The 19495-nt window shown below is 43.5% G+C and overlaps 1 protein-coding gene across 1 annotated transcript; it reads right to left on the bottom strand.

Annotated features, from left to right (window-relative positions):
• Positions 1-3512: 3512 nt before the first annotated feature.
• Positions 3513-19154, bottom strand: LOC106584553 (olfactory receptor 52H1-like). Its single transcript, XM_045703407.1, has 4 exons — positions 18926-19154; positions 18247-18536; positions 11228-11234; positions 3513-3894 (listed from the first exon to the last, which is right to left on the bottom strand). Exons 1-4 carry the CDS (start codon positions 19152-19154, stop codon positions 3587-3589), a joined length of 834 nt encoding a protein of 277 aa, XP_045559363.1. The 3' UTR covers positions 3513-3586.
• Positions 19155-19495: the final 341 nt, after the last annotated feature.

Genomic DNA, 19495 nt, shown 5'->3' with positions numbered 1-19495 from the left:
AGCTGTCTACATACCACCACAGACCGCACTCAATGAGCTGTATTCTGCCATAAACAACCAGGAAAACACTCACCCAGAGGCGGCACTCCAAGTAGCCGTGGACTTTAATGCATGGAAACTTAAATCCATCTTACCAAATTTCAAGCAGCATGTTAAATATGCAACCAGAGGGGAAAAAGCTCTGCACCACCTTTATTCCACACACAGAGACACATACAAAGCTCTCCCTCACCCTCCATTTGGAAAATCTGACCATGATTCTATCCTCCTGATTCCTGCTTACAAGCAAAAATTAAAGCAGGAAGGACCAGTTACTCGATCAATAAAAAAGTGGTAAGATGAAGCAGATGCTAAGCTACAGACTGTTTTGCTAGCACAGACTGGAAAATGTTCCAGGATTCCTCCAATGGCATTGTGGAGTACATCACATCAGTCATTGGCTTCATCAATAATTGCATCGATGATGTCGTCCCCACAGTGACCATACCCCAACCAGAAGCCATGGATTAGGCAACATCCGCACTGAGCTAAAGGCTAGAGCTGCCGCTTTCAAGAAGCGGGGCTCTAACCTGGAAGCTTCTAAGAAATCCTGCTATGCACTCCGACGACACATCAAACAGGCAAAGCATCAATACAGGACTAAGATGGAATCGGCTCTGATGCTCGTCGGATGCGGCAAGGCTTGCAAACCATTACAAACTACAAAGGGAAGCACAGCCGAGAGCTGCCCAGTGGCACGAGTCTTCCAGACGAGCTAAACTACTTCTGTGCTCGCTTCGAGGCAAGTAACACTGAAACATGCATGAGAGCACCAGCTCTTCCGGAAGACTGTGTGACCACGCTCTCCACAGCCGATGTGAGTGAGACCTTTAAACAGGTCAACATTCACAATGCCGCAGGGCCAGATGGATTACCAGGACGTGTACCGCAAGCATGCGCTGAACAATTGGCAAGAGTCTTCAGTGACATTTTAAACCTCTCCCTGTCCGAGTCTGTAATACCAACATGTTTTAAGCAGACCTTCATATTCCCTGTGGCCAAGAACACTAAGGTAACCTTCCTAAATGACTACCGACCCGTAGCACTCACATCTGCAGCCATGAAGTGCTTTGAAAGGCAACATTATCCAGAAACCCTAGATTCACTCCAATTTGCATACCGCCCTAACAGATCCACAGATGATGCAATCTCTATTGCACTCCACACTGCCCTTTCCCACCTGGACAAAAGGAACACCTATGTGAGAATGCTATTCATTGGCTACAGCTCAGCGTTCAACATCATAGTGCCCTCAAACCTCATCAATAAGCTATGGACCCTGGGACTAAATACCTCCCTCTGCAACTGGATCCTGGACTTCCTGACGGGCCGCCCCCAGGTGGAAAGAGTAGGTATCATCACATCCACAACGCTGATCCTCAACACAGGGGTCCCTCAGGGGTGTGTGCTCAGTCCCCTCCAGTACTCACTTTTCACTCATGACTGCACGGCCAGGTACGACTCCAACACCATCATTAAGTTTTCCGATGACTCAATAGTGGTAGGCCTAATCACCGACAACGACGCGACAGCCTATAGGGAGGAGGTCAGAGACCTGGCCGTGTGGTGCCAGAACAACAACCTCTCCCTCAACGTGATCAAGACAAAGGAGATGATTGTGGACTACATATGTTAATGTTGGCTATATTTAGCACTTTTCTGGGATGCTTGATTGTTTTCATTGCTTTACTGGGAAGCTTAGCAGCATGTTATTTATGTTAGTGCAGGGTGAACTGCACACAGTGGACTTCCTGCTAAGGCACACCCCCTCAGTGCTAACAGTATATATCTGGTTAATGGACACATGATAACTGCATACAAAAGCTGTAGGATCAGCAGAGGCATTCAGGGCAGTTAGAGGGACATAAATTAGGTTACTTACATTGTGTCTTCCAACGCCCCTGGTATGATGTACATTTGCTGAAGCATTATGAAAACTAAGCGACACAATAGTAGCAATGAGCTGAGCTGTGCTTGGGTCTTTAATAAGTCATTGTCTCAACACAGCCTTATAATGCTGTGAATGGATCCAGGAACCCAGATGATTTGAGTGGATCCCATCCTCCTTCTAAAACAAGCTTTGTTTACAGGTGTATCAAAATGGTAAATTAATGTTGCTACAATAGTCTCGTAGCCAGTTATGAACGCTTATAGCAAAAAAGTGACATTGTTTTCAGTAATTTCTGCAACATGCATTGTACATAGGCAGTTAGTATAAAGGGCTATTAAAGAATGCTACAGATGTAACACAAAATGTATGAATGCAGTCTGATATGACAGACTATACAGCGGTCTCCTCATCTTTGGTGAAATAAGACATATTGTAAGTAAACAGAAGTAAGCTGACAAAAGTGAAGGGGAAAGGCTCCACACAACAAGAACATCCAATTAAAGTTAAATTATTCTTAATTATGATTTTTTTGATGACCAAAACAGTGCATGAATCATGATTCTTATATGACTGGCCGTAAGAGTTACTGCTAGACCACAGGCTCTGCATGTTAAGTAAGGGATAATCAACAAAGGGCTATGCTTTCTCTGGAACATAATGATTGACGTGGAAGCTTAGCTCCACTCCAATAGCATGTTGTGGAACACACCTTCCACATCGTTCATTATTTTCCATAGAACGCATAGCCCCTCGTTGATCATCTCTTACCTGACGTGCAGAGCCCATGGTCTAGCAGTAACTCTTATGGCCAGTCATATACTGCTCTGCATTGGATACCAGGGATCAATCCCTGTGTTGTCCCACTTGCCTGTCTCCTCCTCTGTTGTTTCCATCTGTCTAAGTAAAGGCTAAATATACATACATATATTTATGTATTTAAAAAAGGGGGATCCACATATGATTTATGCTAGAAAAAACCTACTGTTCACCTTTCAAAAACAGAAATGACTGACTTGTTCTACTCTGGTGCCATTGTATAGGCCATTTTTTGTCTTTCTGTCACTGATTAGGCCTACCTTCTCACAGGGACAAAGTACAGGCATAACAATTATACAATACAACTTAATTATCCATGTACAGTGGACAACGGACGTGTCTTCCTATTGTTACAATCAAATTTACTGTATTAATTCTGCGAGCTGCACCCACACACACACACACACACACATACACACGAACACACACACACACACACACACACACACACACACACACACACACACACACACACACACACACACACACACACACACACACACACACACACACACACACACACACACACACACACACACACCACTATTTTGTGTTGTCTTTGTTATTGTTATTAAAATGCTGAAGACAGACAAACAAAACAAGTTACACACAATTTGCTCAACATGCTGTAGCCAACCCATAACCAATCTTAACCCATTACACATTTTAACCTAAAAAAAAAGAAAATGTTGTCATTGTCTTGCACAAAAAGACGGAACACAACTCTAATTTTCTTTGACTGATTTACAAATCAGCGTTTCTTTATTTTATTGGGAAGGCCTTAAAAACTGTCTAAAGCCCATGCCGTGTATTATACAGATTCATGTACAGTATTTATTCTCATTTAACTGAAGATACCTTTCGTTTGTAGAAACCCAGAACATTTTGCCGAATTTCTTTCGTTTTTAGACCATATATGAGGGGATTGAGAATGGGAGGGAACACCATAACTGATACTCCAAAAGCCCTCCTCAAGGAAGGGGCTGCTTGCTCGAATCGATGAGATATCAGGCTAAAGCAGGCGTTGAACTCTAAGAATAAGAACACTACAAGATGTGTACCACATGTCTGAATGGCCTTGCTCCGGGCATCAGACGACTTATTCATGACACAGGTGAGCAGGATCTGGATGAGGGTAAATATAACCACTATCAACGATACACCCTGAAAGACAGCTGTTATCAACAACCCATAGCCCAGTGTGTATGAGGCCAGTGAACTATCCCTTTATAACAGCCCAATGTGTAGGAGTCTAGTGAACTATCCCTTTTTAACAGGCCAATGTGTATGAAGCCAGTGAACTATCCCTTTATATCAGCCCAATGTGTATGAGTCCAGTGAACTATCCCTTTATAACAGGCCAATGTGTATGAGGCCAGTGAACTATCCCTTTATAACAGGCCAATGTGTATGAGGCCAGTGAACTTTCCCTTTATAACAGGCCAATGTGTATGAGTCCAGTGAACTATCCCTTTATAACAGGCCAATGTGTATGAGGCCAGTGAACTGTCCCTTTATAACAGGCCAATGTGTATGAGGCCAGTGAACTATCCCTTTATAACAGGCCAATGTGTATGAGGCCAGTAAACTATCCCTTTAGAACATCCCAATGTGTATGAGGCCAGTGAACTATCCCTTTATAACAGGCCAATGTGTATGAGGCCAGTGAAATATCCCTTTAGAACATCCCAATGTGTATGAGGCCAGTGAACTATCCCTTTATAACAGGCCAATGTGTATGAGGCCAGTGTGACTATCTGTAGACTAAGCTCAAAGTGTAATTCAATACCTTAAAAAGCATGTTTACAGATGGGTAGGCTCCTAACTCACTTCACTGCACCTCATATAAAGTAGAGGAGAGTGGGCGGATCATGACAATCCCTAGAGTCCAAAAATAATTTGTTGTGATTATAGGGCTTCTGTGGTGCTGCTGTCCCGGTTGTGAAGTACAGCTGTGTAACACCTGCCCCCTAACAGTCACAGCTCCTAACCTAACAGTACACAACCGCAAGACCATCCAAAGGCCTTACTTAAAGGTCCAATGCAGCTATTTTTTTTTATCTCAATGTGAAATCATTTCCTGGTAACAGTTAAGTACCTTATTGTGATTGTTTTCAATTAAAATGGTCAAAAATAAATAAAATAGCATCTTGGCAAAGAGCAATTTCTCAATCAAGAATTTTGCTCGGACTGTCTGGGAGTGGTCTGAGTGAGGATGGGAAAACTGAAAATTAGCTGTTATTGGCAGAGCGGTTTGGAACTCTTTCTTATTGGTCATTAACTAATTTACTGGATGGTGGCCAAATCGCCATCCCACCAAAACAGGCACAATTTTCAGGCGGTCTTTTCAAACAGCTCTTACACTAAAAGTGCATTATCATAATTTTCACAATTTCACAGTATTATCCCAACCTGTGGAAATATATATAAAACACAGGAAAATCATGTTTTTGACTGCACTGGGACTGTGTAACCTAACAGTACACAACCACAAAGCCTTCTAAAGGCCTTAGTTAAGTCATTGAGACTGGGTAAGAGTACCAATTACACACACAGCTGTCTCATAGTCTGCTCGACTCCACAGACAAAATAGGCTTTCATAGACTGATGCAGTTCATAATCAATTGAATAATTCATAATCACACTTATTAATAATGTTTTTAGGGTTTCTTGGCTGATTGAACAATATAACACAGCACCAAGTGATTCTGTCTGGGTGACTTGGGAAATTGCAGGACTACTTTTTCACATGACATAATTTTCCACACTGAGGTCACCTTGCGATATACCAATCTATATGAAAAAAAATTATGCATACATTAATAATATCAAGTAAAATATAAAAGAGTAAAGCAAACCTTTATAGAGGCAACTGCCTAACATATCCAGTTTACAAAATGTGATTGAATAGTAATCTCAGAACAAGTCAAGGAAGAAAGGTATTAAACAGATGTTCGGTATGCTACTATGACAGATTATTGATACACCACATCAGCAGAATAAGAAAGGTATTAAACAGATATTCGGTATGCTACTATGACAGGTTATTGATACACCACATCAGCAGAATAAGAAAGGTATTAAACAGATATTCGGTATGCTACTATGACAGGTTATTGATACACCACATCAGCAGAATAAGAAAGGTATTAAACAGATATTCGGTATGCTACTATGACAGGTTCTTGATACACCACATCAGCAGAATAAGAAAGGTATTAAACAGATATTCGGTATGCTACTATGACAGATTATTGATACACCACATCAGCAGAATAAGAAAGGTATTAAACAGATATTCGGTATGCTACTATGACAGATTATTGATACACCATATCAGCAGAATAAGAAAGGTATTAAACAGATATTCGGTATGTTACTATGACAGATTATTGATACACCACATCAGCAGAATAAGTTGTTGCCCCAAAACCGATTCATTTTATATTTACCCCCAATGATTAAAGAAAGAGATATAACAATGAGCCCTGAGATACACAGGAAACCAGAGCGTCGCTGACATTCATTAAATGTTCACTTGAATGCCATCTTTTTGTTTCTCTCCATCTGTTCTGATGTCCGTTGTTTTCATCCCCTATATAATTGGAGTAATAAATCAAATCAAACTGTCTTTGTCACATGCGCCGAATACAAGAAGTGTAGACCTTACTGTGAAATGGTTTCTTACAAGCCCTTAACCAACAGTGCAGTTCAAGAAGAGTTAAGAAAATATTTACCAAATAAACTAAAGTAAAAATAATAAAAAGTAACACAATAACATAACAATAACGAGGCTATATACAGGGGGTACTGGTACCGAGTCAGTGTGCGGGGGTACAGGTTAGAGGTCATTTGTACATGTAGGTAAGGTTGAATTGACTATGCATAGTTAATAAACAGCGAGTAGCAGCAGTGTACAAAACAAATGGGGGGGTCAATGTAATAGTCCAGTGACCATTTGATAAATTGTTCTGCAGTCTTATGGCTTGGGGGTAGAAGCTGTTAAGGAGCCTTTTGGTCCTAGACTCGGCGCTCCGGTACCGCTTGCCGTGCGGTAGCAGAGAAAACAGTCTATGACTTGGGTGACTGGAGTCTCTGACAATTTTATGGGCTTTCCTCTGACACTGCTTATTATATAGGTCCTGGATTGCAGGAAGCTTGGCCTCAGTGATGTACTGGGCCGTACGCACTACCCTCTGTAGCGCCTTACGGTCAGATGCCGAGCAGTTGCCATGCCAGGCGGTGATGCAACCGGTCAGGATGCTCCCGGTGGTGCAGCTGTAGAACGTTTTGAGGATCTGGGGACCCATGCCAAATCTTTTCTCCTGAGGGGGAAAAGGTTTTGTCGTGCCCTCTTCACGACTGTCTTGGTGTGTTTGGACCATGATAGATCGTTGGTGATGTGAACACCAAGGAACTTGAAACTCTCGACCCGCTCCACTACAGCCCCGTTGATGTTAACAGGGGAGTGTTCGGCCCACCTTTTCCTGTAGTCCACGATCAACTCCTTTGTCTTGCTCACGTTGAGGGAGAGGTTGTTGTCCTGGCACCACACTGCCAGTTCTCTGACCTCCTCCCTATAGGCTGTCTCATCGTTGTCGGTAATCAGGCCTACCACTGTTCTGTCATCGGCAAACTTAATGATGGTGTTGGAGTCGTGTTTGGCCACGCAGTCGTGGGTACAGGAGGGGACTGAGCACACACCCCTGAGGGCCCCCTGTGTTGAGGATCAGCGTGGCGGATGTGTTGTTACCTACTCTTACCACCTGGGGGCGGCCCGTCAGGAAGTCCAGGATCCAGGTACAGAGGGAGGTGTTTAGTCCCAGGGTCCTTAGCTTAGTGATGAGCTTCGTGGGCACTATGGTGTTAAACGCTAAGCTGTAGTCAATGAACAGCATTCTCATAAGTGTTCCTTTTGTCCAGGTGGGAAAGGGCAGTGTGGAGTGCGACTGAGATTGCGTCATCTGTGGATCTGTTGGGGCGGGATGCAAAATGAAGTGGATCTAGGGTATCCGGGAGGATGCTGTTGATGTGAGCCATGACCAGCCTTTCAAAGCACTTCATGGCTACCAACATGAGCGCCATGGGGCGGTAATCATTTAGGCAGGTTACCTTGGCCACAGGGACTATGGTGGTCTGATTGAAACATGTTGGTATTACAGACCCAGTCAGGGAGAGGTTGAAAATGTCAGTGAAGACACTTGCCAGTTCACGCAGGCTTTGAGTATACATCATGGTAATCCATCTGGCCCCACAGCTTTGTGAATGTTGACCTGTTTAAAGGCCTTGCTCACATCGGCTACCAGTGCTCTTGTGCATGCTTCAGTGTTGCTTGCCTCGTAGCGAGCATAAAAGGCATTTAGCTCGTCTGGTAGACTCACGTCACTGTGCAGCTCGCGTCTGGGTTTCCCTTTGTAGTCCGTAATAGTTTTCAAGCCCTGCCACATCCGACCAGCATCAGAGCTGGTGTAGTAGGATTCAATCTTAATCCTGTATTGACGCTTTGCTTGTTTGATGGTTTGTCTGAAGGCACAGCGGGATTTCTTATAGGTGTCCGGATTAGTGTCCCGCTCCTTGAAAGTGGCAGCTCTAGCCTTTAGCTCGATGCAGATGTTGCCTGTAATCCATGGCTTCTGGTTGGGATATGTACGTACGGTCACTGTGGGGACAACGTCGTCGATGCACTTATTGATGAAGCCAATGACTGAGGTGGTGTACTCCTCAATGCCATTGGATGAATCCTGGAACATATTCCAGTCTGTGCTAGCACAACAGTCCTGCGCCATCTGACCACTTCTGTATTGAGTGAGTCACTGGTACATCCTGCTTTAATTTTTGCTTGTAAGCAGGCATCAGGATGATAGAATTATGGTCAGATTTGCCAAATGGAGGGCAGGGGAGAGCTTTGTATGCATCTCTGTGTGTGGAGTAAAGGTGGTCTAGAGTTTTTTCCCTCTGGTTGCACATGTGACATGCTGGTAAAAAGTTCGTCAAACTGATTTAACCTGTTGGGGCTAGGGGGCAGTATTTTCACGGCTGGATAAAAAAACGTACCCGATTTAATCTGGTTACTAATCCTACCCAGTAACTAGAATATGCATATACTTATTATATATGGATAGAAAACACCCTAAAGTTTCTAAAACTGTTTGAATGGTGTCTGTGAGTATAACAGAACTCATTTGGCAGGCAAAACCCTGAGACATTTTCTGACAGGAAGTGGATACCTGATGTGTTGAATTACCTTTAAGCCTATGCCATTGAAACACACAGGGGTTGATTAATGTTTTGGCACTTCCTATTTCTTCCACTAGATGTGACCAGCCTTTACAAAGTGTTTTGAGTCTTTTACTGTGAGATCTGATGGCCGATTAGACTCTGGCGCGCGAGTTCATGTTGGGTACCCTCGTTCCAATACGTTATAAAAGAGAATGCATTCGTCCACCTTGAATATTATTCATGTTCTGGTTAAAAAAGGCACTAATGATTTATGCTATACAACGTTTGACATGTTTGAACGAACGTAAATATATTTTTTCCCCTCGTTCATGACGAGAAGTCCGGCTGGCTTACATCATGTGCTAACAAGACGGAGCTTTTTGGATATAAATGATGAGCTTTTTTGAACAAAACTACATTCGTTATGGACCTGGGATTCCTGGAAGTGACATCTGATGAAGAGAATCAAAGGTAATGGATTATTTACATAGTATTTTCGATTTTAGATCTCTCCAACATGGCCGTTTGTCTGTATAGCAAAGCATATTTTTCTGGGCGCAGTGCTCAGATTATTGCAAAGTGTGATTTCCCAGTAAGGTTATTTTTAAATCTGGCAAGTTGATTGCGTTCAAGAGATGTAAATCTATAATTCTTTAAATGACAATATAATATTTTACCAATGTTTTCTAATTTTAATTATTTAATTTGTGGTGCTGACTTGACTGCTGGTTATTGGAGGGAAACGATTTCCTCAACATCAATGCCATAGTAAAACGCTGTTTTTGGATATAAATATGAACTTGATAGAACTAAAAATGCATGCATTGTCTAACATAATGTCCTAGGAGTGTCATCTGATGGAGATTGTAAAAGGTTAGTGCATCATTTTAGCTGGTTTTATGGTTTTGGTGACGCCTGTCTTTGAATTGACAAAACATTACACACAGCTATTGTCAATGTACTCTCCTAACATAATCTAACTTTATGCTTTCGCCGTAAAACCTTTTTGAAATCGGACAACGTGGTTAGATTAAGGAGATGTTTATCTTTCAAAGGGTGTAAGATTGTTGTATGTTTGAAAAATTTGAATTTTGACATTTATTTGGTTTCAAATTTGCCGCTCTTGAAATGCACCTGCTGTTGATAGGGTGCACCACGGGTGGCACGCTAGCGTCCCACATAGCCCCAAGAAGTTAAGTTTGCCTGCATTAAAGTCCCTGGCTACTAGGAGCACCGCTTCTGGGTGAGCATTTTCTTGCTCACCCAGACCCAAATAATATAGATGAGAGCTCTCTTGATAGATAGTGTGGTCTACAGCTTATCATGAGGTACTCTACCTCAGGCGAACAATACCTCGAGACTTCTTTAATATTAGACATCGTGCACCAGTGGCTCCAGTGCAGGTCGTAGCCCCCGCCCAGACCCCGGATCCAGCCCTGGCGCCGGGCTGAACGCCGTGCCTGGACTGGGCATCGGCGCAGAGTAAGGCTCCGGCCTTGGAGCGGTACTGGATGCCGTGCCTGGACAGGGCAACGGTGCAGAGGAGGGCTCCAGCCATGGAGCTGGATTGGATGTCGTGCCTGGACTGGGCACCGGCGCAGAATAAGGCTCCGGCCATGGAGCTGGGTTGGCCGCCGTGCCTGGACTGGGCACCGGCACAGAGGAAGGCTCCGGCCTTGGAGCGGGACTGGAAGCCGTGCCTGGATTGGGCACCGGCGCAGAGGAAGGCTCCGGCCTTGGAGCGGGACTGGACGCCGTGCCTGGACTGGGCACTGGCGCAGAGGAAGGCTCCTGCCATGGAGCTGGACTGGGCGCCGTGCCTGGTATGTGCCCAGGCACAGAGGAAGGCTCCTGCCATGGAGCGGGACTGGACGCCGTGCCCGGACTGGGCACCGGCGCAGAGGAAGGCTCCGACCTTGGATCGGGACTGGACACCGTGCCTGGACTCTCCGGACCGTTGACCGTCACTTGAAGCTCCGGGCCATTGACCATCACTGGAAGCTCCGGGCCGTTGACCGTCACTGGAGGCTCCGGGCCATTGACCGTCACTGGAGGCTCCGGGCCATTGACCGTCACTGGAAGCTCCGGACTGTGAACCGTCGTTGGAAGCTCCGGACTGAACCGTCGCTGGAAGCTCCGGACTGTGAACGTCTCTGGAAGCTCTGGACTGTGAACCGTCGCTGGAAGCTCTGGACTGTGAACCATCGCTGGATGCTCTGGACTGTAAACCGTTGCTGGAGGTTCCAGGCTGTCGAGGCGCACTGGAGACCTAGTGCATGGAACCGGCACAGGACGTACCGGGCTGGGGAGGCGCACTGGAGGCTTGGTGCGTGGAGCCGGCACAGGTGGCACCGGACTGGTAACACGCACTTCAGGGCGAGTGCGGGGAGCAGGCACAGGACGTACCGGGCTGGGGAGGCGCACTGGAGGCTTGGTGCGTGGAGCCGGCACAGGTGGCACCGGACTGTTGACACACACTTCAGGAAGGGTGCAGGGAGCTGGCCCATGACGCACCAGACTGCTGACAGGATCTTCAGGTCGAATGTTGTGCAGAACACACTTGACCAACATCTCTCTCATCTCTGTCTCTCCCAACTTCTCCATTGCCTCCCTGACAGTCTCTGGCTCTTCAGGACGAGTGTGGGGATCTGGCACAGGACGTACCGGACTGGGGAAGCGCACTGGAGGCCTGGTGCGTGGAGCCGGCACAGGTTTCACCGGTCTGATGACACGCTCCTCCAAACGCCTGCGTTGCCACATACTCCTAGCTAACCCCTCTCTCCGGTATCCTTCCTCACACTGTTCCATCGACTCCCAGGCGGGCTCTGGCACTCCCCGCTGCTCAGTCGACCACCCCTCGTGCCCCCCCCAAAATAATCTTGGGGTTTCTGTGACCGCGGTCCTCGGCATCGTCGCTGTCCTTCCTGCGTCCTCTGCGACTCCCGCCAAGGAAGGGTCTCGTGTCCTCCCATGATCTCCTCCCATGTCCAAAACTCCTTTATCTCATGAACACGCTGCTTGGTCCTTGTGTGGTGGGATATTCTGTCACGTTTGTTGTAAGAGACGGACCAAGGTGCAGCGTTTGTCTGCATAACCACTCTCATAGATAAGCCAGAAATGTTGTTAACTGTGAAATCTTCTCCACATGAGAGGCAAAGTAGAGAGGGATTGGACTGGATATTTAGTATGTAAGCATTGCACCTCTTAACTCTGGACTGAAGAGTAAACAGGGTCAGTATCATGGCCAGGTCCAGGCCCCAAGCAGCTGATCAAATGACACATAGTGTAAAAGGAGTCATGATCAAGGGGTATTGCAGTGGTTTGCAAATGGCAAAAAATCTATCAATTGATATCGCTGCTAGTAGGGAAAATACACCACCCCCGTACATGTGACAAGGAAAGGCTTGAAAAGCACGTGGGGTAGTGTGGGCTTGTGGAGAGTCCACTGTGTGATGAGCAACAGCATGATGGTCAGGTTACAGAAGACAGAGAACAGAGAGAGCAGGAGACCAATGGTGAACACAGGGTAAGCTCACTGGGGTAGGGATGTCAAAACTGGCAATCTGCACGTGGTAACTGAGTGTCTGATTAAGATTCTGGCCCGGCATCATCAAATACCTTTAAAGGAAGAAAAGCTAATCTTATGTACACATTTAATGTACTATAAGTTATGTAAATCTGACTCAATACTAGCAAAGAAATATCTAAAGCTAGTTAGCTCCAGTCTAGCTTACTGTAGGGCTCGTATTAACTGAATTATCAGATTGGTTATATTCAGTCACTCTAGAATTGAAATGTAATCATATTGTAGTTGATCATTTTAAACATATATTGTCTTTAACTTAACATGTACTCTGCATTAAAGCAATGTGTGTATAGGTATATGGCATGTTATTCAGATGAGTGGTGTAGCTTAGCTGAGGGTTTACCTGTCTGTTACATTTTGTCTAAAAGCAAACAATACCTTGCTATGATGGTGTCAATCTTTCTAAACTAGCTTGGCTAGAGCAGAAATAATGCCCACTCAGAAAACCACTCACATTCTGACGTAACTCAAGACTAAGTGATAGGTTGTTGTGATGATGTATTCATTACTGTTTATACAGTGCATTCGGAAAGTATTCAGACCTGTTGACTTTTTCTACATTTTGTTACATTACAGCCTTATTCTAAAATGTATTAAATCGTTTTTTTCCCCCTCATCAATCTACACACAATATCCCATGATGACAAAGCAAAAACAGGTTTGAGAAATGTTGCAAATTTATAAAAATAAAAAAAAGTATTCAGACCCTTTGCTCAGTACTTTGTTAAAGCACCTTTGGCAGCGATTACAGCCTCGAGTCTTCTTGGGTATGACGCTACAAGCTTGCCACACCTGTACTTGGGGAGGTTGGATGGGGAGCGTCGCTGCACAGCACAGATGTTCGATCAGGTTCAAGTCCGGGCTCTGGCTGGGCCACTCAGGGACATTCAGAGACTTGTCCCAAAGCCACTCCTGCGTTGTCTTGGCTGTGTGCTTAGGGTCGTTGTCCTGTTGGAAGGTGAACCTTCACCCCAGTCTGATGTCCTGAGCAGGCTTTCATCAAGGATCTGGCTGTTCTTTGTTCTATTCATCTTTCCTCGATCCTGACTGGTCTCCCTGTCCCTGCCGCTGAAAAACCATAATAATGCTTCCCCGTAGGGAGGGTATTGACCAGGTGGTGAGTTTCCTCCAGACGTGACACTTGGCATTCAGGCCAAAGAGTTCAATCTGGTTCCATCAGACCAGAGAATCTTGTGTCTCAAGGTCTGAGTCCTTTAGGCGCCTTTCGGCAAACTCCAAGCTGGCTGTCATGTGCCTTTTACTGATGAGTGGCTTCCGTCTGGCCACTTTACCATAAAGGCCTGATTGGTGGAGTGCTGCAGAGATGGTTGTCCTTCTGCAAGGTTCTCCTATCTCCACCGAGGAACTCTAGAGGTCTGTCAGAGTGACCATCGGGCTATTGGTCACCTCCCTGACCAAGGCCCTTCTCCCCCGATTGCTCAGTTTTTCCGGGTGGCCTGCTCTAGGAAGTCTTGGTGGTTCCAAATTCATTCCATTTAAGAATGATGGAGGCCACTGTGTCGTGAGGACATTCAATGATGCAAAAATGTTTTGGTACCTTTTCCCAGATCTGTGCCTTGACACAATCCTGTCTCTGAGCTTGACGGACAATTCCTTTGACCTCGTGGCTTGCTTTTTGCTCTGACATGCACTTCTTCTTCTTTACGTTTTATTTGACGAATCATAACCAACAGACAGGTGCATACACCGGCACCTACTGTACTGGTGGGTGAGGCCGTTCTCAACCTATCTATACCACTATATTCTCTTAACTAACCCTGAATTTCTAATAAATTGTAATTCCCTACAAACCTCACTACTCCCATCACCCCCACCCAAAATACCACCCATTCCTGACCAACCTCTGACCCTATGAAACAATCTCTTCCTTTCTACAGCATTCATTTCACAAAATAATAATACATCTTCAACATTTTCCTCTACCATACATCCATTATACATTCCAGTACCATGTTTCCCTATCAATGTTAAAGATGAATTCAATCCCATATGTTAATGTCATCCTACACAACCTCCTCCCTTCTGTTCCCATTATATGACACTATCTCCTGTACAGATTTCCTTGTACTATAAACATGTCTCAAATCAATCAATCAAATGTATTTTTATATAGCCCTTCGTACATCAGCTGATATCTCAAAGTGCTGTACAGAAACCCAGCCTAAAACCCCAAACAGCAAGCAAAGCATGTGAAAGAAGCACGGTGGCTATAGAAGCACGGTCTGCCCTTACTACTTTCATCCCATTGTCTCTGCCAGCAATTTAACCCATTTTTCTGAATCAATGTTTTAATTTCCCCTCTACCCAACTGCACATGTATATTCTTTTTCACTGCTCTTTTTGCTATTATATCTACTGTATAATTTCCATTCACTCCTGTTTGAGCCGAAATCCAACAGAAGTGAATTTCAATACCATTTCCTTGTTAACCTAACAACAGCATCATTATTTTTACTCATGACTCCTCACGTTCTGACTTTCCAGATCTTAAACTGCAAAACACTGATGCAGAGTCCCAACATATTACTACTCTTCTTGGTTGCACCTCATCTATCCATTGCAATCCAACAATTATCGCAACCATTTCTGTTGAATATACAGATACATCTTTAGTTAGTCTCTTGCATAGACTAACATTGAACTCAGAAATAAATATACCTGCTGCTGTCTTCTTATTCATGGGATCCTTTGAACCATCTGTACACACTGCAAGACAAGAATAAAACGGATTACTAGTATATTGATCCACTATTGTTCCTACATTATCTTCTTCACACCACTGTTTATTTTCTTCAATCAGGCTAAGATCAACAGTATAAAACCACGGTGGCACATTTCCTATTGCCACAGATGGCCCTATAACAATATCACATTTCCTATTGCCACAGATGGCTCTATAACAATATCACATTTCCTATTGCCACAGATGGCCCTATAACAATATCACATTTCCTATTGCCACAGATGGCCCTATAACAATATCACATTTCCTATTGCCACAGATGGCTCTATAACAATATCACATTTCCTATTGCCACAGATGGCCCTATAACAATATCACATTTCCTATTGCCACAGATGGCCCTATAACAATATCACATTTCCTATTGCCACAGATGGCCCTATAACAATATCACATTTCCTATTGCCACAGATGGCCCTATAACAATATTACATTTCTTATTGCCACAGATGACCCTATAACAATGTCACATTTCCTATTGCCACAGATGGCCCTATAGTATATACTCATCAACCCTTTTTCCAATCTCTGGGTCAAACCCCCTCTTTTGATATTGTTCATAATCCCAACAGTCTTCCAATACTGTCAGTGTAGGATGATCTGCAATACTACCCTTCAGTCTTTCCCAGTATGCCAGGGCCATCTTAACTTTTCTAAGGGCTATTGGCATTTCCCCAGTATCTACTTGTAAAGCCTCAACCAGTGTAGTTTTAAATGCACCATCGCACATCCTGAGTGCCCTCGCTTGCATCCTATCAAGGTGCAACAGCGATGTAAAAAATTTACAAAGCACCCATGATCTACAGACGATCTCATCAAAGTACGATAAATATTCAGTAAAGCTTTCCGATCTACCCCCAATCATGCCCAACTATTGTCCTCATAAGATTTAATATTTTCTTAGATTTACATTTAGTCTCAAAGTAATATGTTGTATCCATGTAAGCTTTTCATCAAACCATAGCCCCAAATACTTAAATTATGTTACCCTTTCCATTCGTTCTTGTCACGACTTCCGCAGAAGTCAGTCCCTCTCCTTGTTCGGGCGACGTTCGGCGGTCGACGTCACCGGCCTTCTAGCCACCGCCGATCCACTTTTCATTTTCCATTTGTTTTGTCTATGTCTTACACACCTGGTTTCACTCACCCAATTACCTGTTTATTATTTAACCCTCTGTTCCCCATGTTTGGTTGTGAGTGATTGTTTGTTGTATTGTGATCCTTATTGTGGGCTTGGTAATTCTCTTGTATTTTGATGACTTTGAGTAAAGTTACTTTTATTTACTCATCTCTGTTGTCCTGCGCCTGACTCCTCTGCACCAGCTACACACAGATCCTTACAGTTCTCCATATAATTGAACACTGACATCTTCCTTAATCATTTTTGTCATTTAGCGCACATCATATGGCAATATTTAGATACAGATAACTTGAAACCCCATGATAAGGGGCATTCCAGCACCTTGCATTGTCTCTATTACATAAGGAATATTCTTTCCCCTTTTCTAAATGGCACCATCATCTGCATATGACATTGCCCCTATACCCTGTCCGATATCCACGAAGATGTCATCAATCATCAACATGAATAAGGTAGGACTAATAGCACTACCCTGTGGAGTTCCATTTTCCACCTCATATTCTCTTGATACTACCCTGGCGTTACAAACACTATTATGGCATTACAAACACCATGTTCTATCAACTGAGCTGCAAAGTTGCTGGATAACTGTAACCTCTCTCAAATTCATAGACTGCTATAGATGAAAGAACGGGCCATCCATGATATCAAAATTATAGCTTTAAGCATGAGTGTTTGTTTACAATTATATTGTTTACAATGGAGTTAAAGCTTGAACTAAGCTAATGAGGCATTTATAAATTATACTGTATTCTTGAAGAACCAATGGGTATATATAATTAATTTAAAAGTAATAAAAGAGAAGGGATACATCTTTCAACTTAAAAGCACAATCTCGAATTTCAACAGTTTGACCCAGCCACTTTGTTAGGTAAACTGAGAGAAAAGCCAGTGGATTCAGGGACTGCCAGTCCATGATGTTGAAATGATAGTTTGATGGATGATTTGAAGCTACGGTATACTATGCCTTGTTTACCAATACAAAGCACAGATATAGTGATGAACTACCGATATTATATAACTATTCCGATTTTTTGTGTTCTGTGCAGAAAAAAATACACTTTTCCCCACATCTGGCCTCATTGTGACTGTGAACCATCATCATAGACCAGATTTGTAATTGGTTCAGACTAATACTTTCAATAGGGTGATTCGTATTTCACTTGCGTTCAGTCCATATACAATTGGATTCAGAAGAGGAGATACTAGAAAGATGAGCATGCCCATAATCTTTCACAAATAATATTTTACAAATTTGACCTAGATAGTTTGTGTGTATGCATTGATATGTAGGCTACGTGTGCCTTTTTAAAAAATGTATGTAGTTCTGTCCTATTGATGTTCTGTATTATGTCATATTTCATGTTTTGTGTGGACCTCATGAAGAGTAGCTGCTGCTTTTGCAACAGCTAATGGGGATCCTAATAAAATACCAAATACCAAAAGTCAGCTGAGACAATCTTGAATCTTTGTGATACAATGATGAAGGTTCCTACAACCTCAAATATGAAGAATATGACCAACTCTGCCACAAACGTGTGCAAACATTTACTGCTAGGTTCAGACTTCTTGGTATTTGTATTTATTATGGATCCCCATTAGTTGCAGCCAAGGTTCCTCAATCCAGAGCTTGGACGGAAGGTTGTCGACTTCGAAATCGTAGGAGTAGTTACTGCCGCCGCAGACACCCCCAGTGACGAAGGTGCAGGAAGATCAGGCTCCAGGACGGCGAAACTATTCGTTGTTTGTAACCAAGCAAGTGATCAGAATCTTCACATAGGAAACAATACACTTATAATCTGCATGACTGCTGTGTTAAACAGGCCTATGACATTATTCAGTATAGTTTTACCACAGGTGAGTTTAAGAAGGGAACGGTTGTCACAAAACACATTCATTATGGTGGATCTACTCCGGGGCAGCTTCGTCTGCAGAGAGAACAGTAGTAAGATCAAGAGAAAGTCAAGAACCCATACCAGTAAAATAATCAGCAGCACATTCCTGGGTGTGATACTAGTATTGTACCTTATGGCAACATAATGATCAAAGGCCATTGCCGCAAGAATAAAGACAGTGTCACGGGTGTCATAAGGATTAGACCAAAACGCAGCGGGAATGTGTATACTCATCTTCTTTTTAATAGGCAGAAAGAAGGAAAAACAAAACAAAAGTATACAAAAACAACGACGATAACAGTCTTGTCAGGCACACAGCTAAACAAGAAACAACTACACACAAAATCCCATAGAAAAACACCCCTCTTAAATAGGACCTCCAATTAGAAGCAACTAGGAGCAGCTGCTTCCAATTGAAGGTCAACCCAACAAACACCACATAGAAATAGACATACTAGAACATAACCCAACAAACCCCGAAACACTCTAAACAAACACACCCCTGCCACGTCCTGACCAAACTACAATAACAAATAACCCCTTATACAGGTCAGGACGTGACAGACAGCCACACTTCCACACATGTGGAGCAAGAAGCCCTGAATATCACATAGAGGATAAAAGACTGTGTTTGTCCCAGTCACAAAGTCTGACAGCACCTTTGGGAGCATTGCAGTGATTCCTATCAGATCGTTGAGAGGAAGACTGAATAGAACAAAATACATGGGTTTGTGTATAAAAAAATAAGTAAAATATAATACTCTTTGTTTCAAGTGAGGATGTCTCTTTTTAACTTTTACCATCTTATAAAAGCCCCTTCTAGTACTCAATCTGTTTACCTTCATTCGCCTAATACAGTTCATTGTGGCTATTTTGTTAATCATAACACTTCCATGATTACATCAGTTAGCAAAGACTTTCATCTCGGTGTGAAAAACACGTATTAATTAGCCCCGTAGAGAGTTGATTAAATAATGTATTTTTGAGTGTATCTTGTTGTAATTAATCCATTGGGACTGCAGAAACAGTTATTAGATTCTTCACCTCTCGCTAATGAAGCATGCTGATAAAAATACCCCCGAGGCACCATAAGTTCAAGTTAGGCCTCTGCCTTATAGTTAGGTGACATTGCACATATTTGAAT

This window comes from Salmo salar, chromosome ssa20, assembly GCF_905237065.1.
Source record: "Salmo salar chromosome ssa20, Ssal_v3.1, whole genome shotgun sequence".
Taxonomy (NCBI): domain Eukaryota; kingdom Metazoa; phylum Chordata; class Actinopteri; order Salmoniformes; family Salmonidae; genus Salmo; species Salmo salar.
This window is presented reverse-complemented; position numbering and strand designations above follow the sequence as displayed.

What these genes read in the sequence shown, in the direction of transcription:
- LOC106584553 (XM_045703407.1), bottom strand. Translation starts at nt 19,154, where the DNA reads ATGGTAAAAGTTAAAAAGAGACATCCTCACTTGAAACAAAGAGTATTA. An exon ending in CTTGCTCCACATGTGTGGAA is followed by an intron (nt 18,537 to 18,925) that starts GTGTGGCTGTCT and finishes CTTATGACACCC; the next exon opens with GTGACACTGTCTTTATTCTT.